The 8,823-nt window shown below is 49.9% G+C and overlaps 2 protein-coding genes across 5 annotated transcripts; one reads left to right on the plus strand and one right to left on the minus strand.

Moving 5' to 3' along the window:
- The first annotated feature begins 423 nt into the window (after positions 1-423).
- Positions 424-3,544, plus strand: CUNH1orf174 (chromosome unknown C1orf174 homolog). The gene is made up of 4 exons (XM_062614617.1): positions 424-470; positions 1,638-1,968; positions 2,496-2,978; positions 3,393-3,544. Exons 1-4 carry the CDS (start codon positions 424-426, stop codon positions 3,495-3,497), a joined length of 966 nt encoding a protein of 321 aa, XP_062470601.1. The 3' UTR covers positions 3,498-3,544.
- A 904-nt stretch (positions 3,545-4,448) lies between these two features.
- On the minus strand, positions 4,449-8,796 carry DFFB (DNA fragmentation factor subunit beta). 4 transcript variants are annotated; one of them, XM_062614540.1, is made up of 7 exons: positions 8,673-8,796; positions 8,482-8,608; positions 8,215-8,403; positions 7,491-7,570; positions 7,158-7,331; positions 6,875-6,975; positions 4,449-6,407 (listed from the first exon to the last, which is right to left on the minus strand). In XM_062614540.1, the coding sequence occupies exons 1-7, from the start codon at positions 8,784-8,786 to the stop codon at positions 6,194-6,196; spliced, it is 999 nt and encodes a 332-aa protein (XP_062470524.1). In that variant the 5' UTR covers positions 8,787-8,796; the 3' UTR covers positions 4,449-6,193. The 4 variants fall into 4 exon arrangements, with proteins under 4 accessions (XP_062470524.1, XP_062470523.1, XP_062470526.1 ...); XM_062614539.1 differs by having other exon boundaries at positions 8,215-8,608; XM_062614542.1 differs by having other exon boundaries at positions 4,449-5,608; positions 6,864-6,975; positions 8,215-8,608.
- Between the last annotated feature and the right edge of the window lie 27 nt (positions 8,797-8,823).

Raw genomic sequence — 8,823 nt, forward strand, 5'->3', positions numbered from 1 at the left:
CTATTTTGAGGTCATGGAGGAAATTAAACCAACCACCAAGCCTTCCAGCTGCAGAAACACTGTTCTTCAGCCCCTTCTGGTCCTCTCCTCTTTACGAGACAGTGTAAGTTTTCAGTGCCCAATAAAAGCAATCATCTGTATTCCGTGGCTGCAAGCAACTGCACTGGCAGGGAGCGGAGCAAGTCGAGAAGCTTTCGGAGGAGAATACGAATTATCTTGGGCAGGGAACACAGCACAGAAGGACCCTTGAGCACCAGGAGATATTGCAGCGCAACCCATCAGGTGTTCTCCAGCACGCCGCGGTTGAACCGAGAGACTTTCTGCTTTTGAGCAAAAACCTCTTACTTGAGTATTCCCACGGGGCCGTTCTTGCCACTTAGCTCAGCCATTTAAATGGCTGCTCATGGGTTTTTTAAGGCCGGGATGAGTGGACAAGCATTTGATGAGCTCAGCTGGCTTGAGGAGCACAGGTAATACCCTCCAGCCGCTGAGGCTCGTGGCTCTGCAATGAGCAGGACCATTAAAGGCTGTTATAAAGAAACAACCTCCTGCACCCTCAGCTACACAGAATTACAAAAGTCCCCCCAGCGTCCTCAAAGCATGGAATTAACAGAGGAGAGCTGTAGTTTAATGTGATGGATGGAGCCCCCGGGGCCGCTGTGTCCCTCCTCTGTCAGGGCATGTTTCTCACAACGGGCAAGCACTGCTTCGCCTGATAAAGTGCAGATAATGACACCCTTAAATCCAGGCGTTGGGCTGCTTCAGAGCCATGGAATCAACAGGGTTGGAAAAGCCCTTTCAGCTCACCCCGTCCAACCATTCCCAGCACTGCCAAGCCACCACTGCCCCATGGCACTGAGGCCTCGTCTCCACGCTGTGTGAACACTTGCAGGGCCGGTGCCTGCAGCCCTGCCCTGGGCAGCCTGTTCCAATGCCTGAGCACCCTCTGGGGCAGGAATTGTTCCTCAGCTCCATCTAAACCTGCCCTGGTGCAGCTTGAGGCCGTTTCCTCTTGTCCCATCCCTTGTTACATGGGAGCAGAGCCCAGCCCCTCCTGGCTCCATCCTCCTGTCAGGCACTTGTAGGCAGCCATCAGGTCCCCCCCGAGCCTTCTCTTCTCCAGCCTGAAGCCCCCAGCTCCCTCAGCCGTGCCCATCACACTTGGGCTCCAGGCCTGCACCAGCTCCATTGCCCTGCTCTGGCCCCGCTCCAGCCCCTCAAAGTCTCTCTTGTAGTGAGGGGCCAGAACTGAACACAGGATTCGAGGTGCAGCCTCACCCGTGGGACAGGGGGACAAACACTGCGCTCATCTCCTCATCCTCATCCTCAATGAAGATGTTTCTGCCACACGGGAGTCCCTCTGCTATCGGCAGCCCTGGAAGTTAAAGAGGGATTTGAGTTACTGACATTATTTGCTCCCTGAAGGCTGTGGAGATGAACCGAGAGGCATCTCTGAATAGTAACACCCTGGCCGCACACTCTGGAGCGGGAGCAAGCCCTGCTCCAGAAGGAAGCCCTGAAACGCCCATCCCCTCTAGAGCGAGGAGGCAGAACTGCTCCGCAGCAGAAGCCCATTAGGCAGTTTGGAGGCAAACTCCTGTTCCCAATCTGCTAACGCGTATTTAACGGCGGGGCAGGGCAGGCTCCCCGCGCTGTCCTCAGGCTGTGCCCCGCTTGCGGCCAGCGGGGACCCGGCCTCCCTCCGCCCGGCGGCTCCACAAGATGGCGAGCGCGGGCTCCCCCGCCCTGCCCAAGATGGCGGCGGGCGCCCAGGCGCGGAGCGGGAGCCGCACCGGGACCCCCGGCTCGGCCCTCCCGGGGCGGCGGCGGCGGGAGCGGCTGCTCGGGTACCGCGCGGAGGGGTCCCTGGAGGGCGGGAGCCCGGCGGCCGCCTCCGCTCAGCCCGCGGGGGAAGCGTCGCCTGCGGCCCGGCTCCAGCAGCGGGGGGGCCCCCAGCCGCCAGGCCAGGTAGGAGCGGGCGGGCTGCGGGGCCGGGGGTGCGGGCAATGGTTAAGGGCCGCAAACGGAGCAGGGCCGTGAGGGAGTTACCTGGAGAATCCACGTCAGTTCGTCGCCTTTCTTCCCTCCCCACCACTTCGTTACGCTCCTGTGAGCGTGTTTGTGTGCTCCAGGGCCAGCTCTGGAGTTTTTTACCGTTTAAAAGCCGGCGATGGGATGTTAGCCTAGCAATAGTCCGTCCCGCTACATTAATTGCCATCTACAGCGTCCCCAGGAAAACATGGAAATGGTGATTAGCCACATACGGTGCTGGTTTATGCTTTGAGAAGTAACTTGCTCCTGGCGGTGGGCTGTGCCGTAGTGCAAGCTATCTGCTGCTCTTTCATACTGTTTCTCAGTGATGCAGCTGTGCATCAAGGTGCTGCTCAAGCCCTTCAGTTCCACATCCAGCCTTGCAGCTAAAGAGATAGGATGGTTTTCTTTATTTCAGTTAAGCTTTGGGATCTTATCCCTTCTTCTACCACTGCTCTTCACAGAAAGCAGCTGAGAGACGACCCTCAAAGAGGCTAAAAACCAAACACCCTGGTCTAGTAAAATCTGAGCTAGGACTTCCACGTGGAAGGGGAGCCCTTGCTGCGTTGGTGGAAACACCTCCAACAACGGATGGGGATCAGTGTTCAGAGGATCCAGGAGACCATGCTGTAATTCAGCAGCAAAAAGGTGAAAGCATTCCAGAGACTAACAGAGAGGAACAGGAAAAGGAGCATAATGCATCTCACAAGCCACGTGGGGTGAAATCAAGAGATGCTCCATCAGAAACGGACAGTGGTGAAGGTGCGCATGCTTGTGTCTGCAGCGAAGAGAGCAGCTGTGAGAGTGCACTTTCTGATGGGTCTGGCTCGGAGGACACTGCTCTCCCAACGAAGCCGATGCGACTGGACAGCAGCACCTTCTGGGATGAAGACAGCAACCAGCCGATGCCCATGGACCGGTTCTTTGGAGATGTGGAGTTTTTGCGGGTGAGATGATGACCGACCCTGTTCCATGATGAGGTGATGCTCAGCTCTGTTCCACTCCAGTCTCGCAACTGCAAACTAAATTAGGCTGGACTTGTAGTTATCTGATATCGTATCCCTGTCCCCTAGAGAGAACTGTCTTAATCAGAGCTGGAAGTAATTGCCCAGCCAGATTAATTTCAGATGTAAAATCTTTTGTATTAAATTCTTTAGTCCAGTTCTATAAGACAGGTATTTTTACTCATAAAGACATACAGAGCTGTACCATGGAGACAGGGTGTTATTGTCACAATGTTTTCTCACTGTGTGTTGGTGCCTGGTGTATCAGCTGCGGCAGGATGTGAACCTTTGGGGAGGCGGGAGCTCTGCCATTTGCCACAACAGACTTTCCTCACTGCTTTTATCCTTTCTTTAAAGGATCTCCCAGCAGTTGCTCTCCCAAGCACAACGATGAGCAGGCGAGAACTCCGAAAGCTCCATTTCATTGCGAAGGAAGAGGAGGAGGAAGAGGATGTTGTCTAACAGCAAAGTGTAAATAAACTAACCCTTTTCTCATTGCAACCACGTGATGCTGGTTGGCTGTTGCTAACATAAGGTGTCTGCGTTTGCCTTTTCTCAGAGAGAGAGAGAGGTGGTGGAGTTTGTTTTCCTTGAGTTGGCAGATAGAGGATTCTCCCACAGTTGTCTGGGGCTAAGATTGACTGAATTGTCAGTGATTTGGAAAGAAATTGTAAGTTAGCATTTTACCACTAAAGTTTAGGAAAAAAACTGGGAAAATGGAAGCTCTCAGAGCTTGCTTATGATTTTGAGGTCCTGCCTAGGATGAACACTTGGTCTCACTCCTTTTTCAGAAATAGCCAATTAAACCAGGTGAGAACAAGTTCCTTTTGCTATGAATTCTGTGATGTCTGCCTTTGTGGCATCCTGTTAGTAATGCAGCCAGTTGACTCCCCAGAACCAAGAGGGACACCAGGCTCTGTTGTGTGTGCTGCACTGTTTGTATCTAAACCAGAACCAGTTAAACCTCCGAAATGCTGTTCTGCTGGTAAAGCTAAATACATGGATTCAGTGTGAGGGCAGCTATGGTAATCTCTGGGAGTCAAGTAGTTCTTGTTGCATGTCAGTTCTCTTAATAACCACCACATAAAGCTGGCTGCCTCCCTCTTCCACCAGAGCAGCTGTGAGCAGTGCCTGTGGCAACATAGGCAGTATTTTCAGTTGACTTCCCAGGGTTAGGAATAGGGATTTTTGTATACAAATGCATCAGTGGTGATAAAGGAGGAATAAAACTGCTCAGTGTGAGGCTTGATCTGTAGGTGAGTGAGTACTGCCCGCTAAAGATGGGGGGCAGCCCACCACATTTGTTGTTCTAGCCTGCATTTGTACCCAGTAATGAGTAATTTCAGATGGTTTGAGGACTGTGAACTCCCCCAGTGTTTATGATAATACATCTTCAAAAGTGTGATTATGCGATAAGCTCCCAGATCTTTATTGTTACAGTTTCTTCTCCTTTTCTATAAAACATAGAGAAAATGTTATCAGCAGATGGTTTAAATAAATATTAATTTCTACAGCTACAGCCTGTTAAACGTTCAAAAGTTGTAAGTCAAACAAATTGTATATGCATGACATGTTAATTTATTCACATTTCCACTCCAGCTGATGCATTGTTTCTGTCAATGATATTTCTTGGCTCCTTTTCACTCTTAATTCTTTAACACAGAAAAACCTAATTTTTTAATAGCATATTCATGGTTCTCAGCACAACTCCAGCTTGAAGCAGCTCTCCCAGCCTTCCTTAAATGCTCTATTTGCTGCTGTCTCTTTCTAGCAAATACGGCTTCGCACACAGACATTTGGGGTTGTTTCAGCACTGTGCAAAACAGTGATTCTCAGTTTGTAGGAAGTGCACCCTACAGATGACAACTGTTTTGTTATCAGGGTCTTAGCTGTGATGCCATCCCCAATGTCAAGCCAGTGCAGTGAGTGATTGTATCTTGGGTACCAGTAATGTATAGTCAGTAAGGTAATATGGAAGGATTGATTAAGTGCATTGGTGTTAAAAATCCTGCATTTAAAATGCTCCTACTTAAATTTTATATTGAAATGTTTGAGGGGGCTGGGTTGTTGTTTGCAGTTGCTAGTCTCTGTAGTAAAGCTCCTGCATTTCCAAGACATAGTAGGTCATGGCTCACCCATCAGTTACACCTCTACACTGTTCTGTGTGGACTAGCTTGGATTTACTCAGGTAGGGAAGAGGACCAACAATATGGGGGTAAAGAGAGTGAAGTTATTCACAGTCAGCAGCTAGTGCTCTACTAGCAATCTCCCTGTGCTCAGCCTTTCCACTCTGAATTGCCATGCTATGTTAGACCTCATTAACCACTCCTGCTCCTCTGCCTCCACATAACACAGGAAAATGGTGTCAATTTTTTAATTTGAAGAAATTCCCATCATTTACACTGACAGTCCCTATAAATTCAGTTGCTGTCAGCTGGTACTTAAAAAAAACAAGTAAAAATTGATCCATTTGTATTTTGCTACCTGAGGTAGGAAGTGTTTTACAAAGGCAGTATTCTCTGGAGCACCAGGTAAAACTGATTATGCAGTTACTTTCCTTGTGTTGCTTCAAGCTACAGAGGCAGAAACAGAAAGAGAGAAACCAGTGGGGAAGATGCTAAAGAACCAAGGTGGCAGAAGCAAAGATGTGCCATGGCCTTGCTCTTCAGCAGCAGAGTGGTCATGCATGAGTGTGGGTGTTTCAGCACAGACGAGCCAGCAGCTCTGTCACTGAACCACCCTTTAGCATACCTGAAATACAGTGGTTATCACCTGGAAAAGGCATGGAGCAGAATAATTATCCTGAAGTACTTTGTTTGGCTTAAAGTTCAGAGAAATGCACATCTAGCATTAGTTTTTTGGACCTATGTTTGTCATGGCTAGAGAGGCAGTAGAGCTTAATCCCTGTCAGCCTCTGGCCTCAGTTTTGTACTGACTTGCATCTGTATTTTAACAGTGTGATGGAAGGCAGGCTTGAAGTGAGAAAGCAGGAAAGCAGAATTATGCATGAGGTACCTGTATGCTTTGTGAGATGGCATCTGAATTACTTGGCAAGTCCCTTTTGGCAGGGACTCTGAAATAAGTCCTTTAGCAAACTAGAGCTGTTCAAAACCAACATGATTTTGAAGGAAGCAGAAGTCACTTCCAGAGATGCACTATCAAATCCTGTGGTTGTGCTTTCTTCTCCTGTAAATTTTAGTTTTGTCACAGCTGAGGTTATGATTGGTTTTCTTATGGCACGCAATATGTACAAGTTTTAAATTATCCACAGTAAACAGCAGCTGATAGAAGTATTCCCAGTTCACTTCCCTTCCATCTTGTGTTTTGACAGCTTCTGCCAGTTCTGGGACAACAGCACGTTTCTTCTCTATTCTTCAGTGCACAAAAGAGAAAACAATATTGCTGTTAAAGGCTTTTTTTCATAATAATTGAGCATCCATCTTCCTTTCAGAAGCAGGCAGAATGTGAATTCCTTCACTGTAACTAGGCTTCCCAACCCGAGGAAATATAGCACATCCTGTTTGCTTCACAACTGCACAATGTCTGAAAACAGGTCTGAGAGTTTGCCAGAGAGGAGTCCCCACAAAGGGGGACGTAGTGAGGAGGGGTATGTTCTGTACAAGAAAAATCTGAACAGAAGCAAAGCAGCTAATGGGAGACAGCATCATCATCTGCCTTCAGGACTTTATGTCATGAGAAGCAGCTGCAGCACCCAAGCATCTTTTATCACAGTGCATTCCTCATGGCAGAGCTAATTGCACAGTGGGGTGAGTAAAGACTCTGGCTGTTCCTTTCCTGCCTAAGATGAAGGGTAGTTTGGATTAATACTTTGTACATACATGTGATCAAGATTCCAGGTACTGAAGATGATTCTGCTCTCCCTGTTACTGTAGGGGTTGATGGAATGCTTACACGGGCAGTCATCTCTGTCGAAGGGTCCCTATAAAACAAGAGGGTGCCCTGCTCATCACGACTGACTCAAGATAGATCACCCACATCATTGCCCTCCCAAGATCATTATCACACTGCGTGCACATCCAGCTAACTCTGTCCTTCCTCTACTGTAAGTCAGAGTGCTGCCTGCTGGAACCAAGACTCTGCTTTAGAAAGGGCTGAACTCACCTGACAAGAGAACCACCCCTCTGTGGTGCACAGGCGGGCTGCTTCCTCCTCCTCCCTTCTGTCAAAGTAGCATCCATTGTATTTCACAGATTTCAATTTATCTGCCATCATGTTAATGATCCTTTTATACTCATCTCTTGCTGTAGGATGAACATTTGAAATAAAGCTGCTAACCTAGAAAAGGGAAAAACCCCAAACCAATCATTCCTTGGTGCCTGTAGCAGCCTGAAGCTCTTTTCTACAATCGCTATGTCATACTATAGAAGTCTTTTATATGTGATCACAGAATTAACTTGCATCTTGAAAATAAGCTACTTCAACAGAACCTTTTACCTCTTTCATGTAGCTCCGTATTCTGCTTTCACAACTGTATCGCATGTAGCTTGACTTGTTCTTAAAGCGAGACTCTAGACCTAAAGGGAGTTAAGTGTGTTGTAACTTAGTTACTGTTAGTGCAGGGCTTCTGCCTTCCCCCTTCCTTCCAAACTCCCTATGTGCAGATGTTTTCGTTCTATTTTTGCTTTACTGGGTCAGGACTACCCTGCTCTTAGCATTTAAAAGCCCACCCAGAGCACCAGCTGAGAGCAGTAGCCGATATTATAGTTGTTACTTGCTAAAGAGATTGTGAAAAGAAAGCAATTGTTCAGGAAGCACCACAACAACGACTTGGGAAGGGGAAGTGCAGCTTGTGAAGGGGGTTGAAAGAAAATGTAAAGGAAGGTTAGCTGGTACCTGCAATTAGCAGGATGCTGGTAGCAAATCGTTAAGAGATTGTAAATGCACACCTGTACTAATGGGGAAAACAATGTATTCCAGATGCTCTGTTGGACAGAGCAAGAGGGAACACTGGAGTAGTTTTAGCCATTTTTCTGATGCTAAATATGCATATCCTGTACGGAAGCCTTGAAAATGTGATCACCGCTCCCCTGACAGGGTACCAAACCGCTCCAGCCAGAATTGCTCCCACATTTTTAAGCTATGATAGAATGATTCTACTTCAAGAACAGCAGGACTGACAGAAGTGCCTACAGCAGCTCCCTGCAGTCACCAAACGCACCTTCAAACCACTTCTCATCCTCTTCCTTGTCCTCGGCCAGGATGTTCTCGCTCAGGTTGTGGATGAGATCCGCCAGCAGCCTCTGCCTCCTGGGAGCCCGCTCATCGCTGAGCAGCTTCCGAGCGGCCTCCACCACGGCCTCCCGCTGGGTGCAGAAGGCGGCGAGGAACCGCTCGATATCGCTGGCACCTGCGGTAAGGGCGAAGCGGCGCGGGCTGAGCGGCCGCTCCCAGGCACTACCCCACCGCCCGGCCCCGGTGCACTCACAGCCGTGCCACGTCTCCCCCGGTCCCAGCAGCACCAGCTCGCTCTGCGGCGGCAGGGCGCGGAAGTAGCCCTCGGTCAGCTCCGTCCCGTCCTCATAGAGGCAGAGGCGGCTGCCTGGCAAGGGAAGCTGCCCCGCGGGCGGGTGAGGCCGGGCCGGACCACTGCCCCGCGCCGCGGCCCGCGGCCCGCACCTGCAGCAGCCGGCAGCTCTTCCGGAGCAGCCCGCGCAGGCTCCCCGCCGCCACCCCGAACTTGCGCGGGGCGCAGCGCCCGCGCACCCGGAAAGCGCGGAGCGGCTCCGCCATCCCCCGGAGCGGCTCCTCCAGCCCCCGGTGCGGCTCC

Source organism: Pezoporus occidentalis, unplaced genomic scaffold (assembly GCF_034315485.1).
Source record: "Pezoporus occidentalis ecotype Australia unplaced genomic scaffold, CSIRO_AGI_Poc_V1 ctg176, whole genome shotgun sequence".
In the NCBI taxonomy this organism is placed as follows: Eukaryota; Metazoa; Chordata; class Aves; order Psittaciformes; family Psittacidae; genus Pezoporus; species Pezoporus occidentalis.

Excerpts from the sequence above, each read along its gene's own strand:
- CUNH1orf174 (XM_062614617.1), top strand. The coding sequence starts at position 424 with ATGAGTGGACAAGCATTTGATGAGCTCAGCTGGCTTGAGGAGCACAG. Across the intron at positions 471-1,637 it reads AGCTGGCTTGAGGAGCACAG|GGCAGGCTCCCCGCGCTGTC; the intron begins GTAATACCCTCC and ends ACGGCGGGGCAG. Across the intron at positions 2,979-3,392 it reads GAGATGTGGAGTTTTTGCGG|GATCTCCCAGCAGTTGCTCT; the intron begins GTGAGATGATGA and ends CTTTCTTTAAAG.
- DFFB (XM_062614539.1), bottom strand. The coding sequence starts at position 8,786 with ATGGCGGAGCCGCTCCGCGCTTTCCGGGTGCGCGGGCGCTGCGCCCCG. Across the intron at positions 6,976-7,157 it reads AGGGGTGGTTCTCTTGTCAG|GGACCCTTCGACAGAGATGA; the intron begins GTGAGTTCAGCC and ends CTTGTTTTATAG. Across the intron at positions 6,408-6,874 it reads ACCTGGAATCTTGATCACAT|AATAGAGAAGAAACGTGCTG; the intron begins GTATGTACAAAG and ends TGTGCACTGAAG.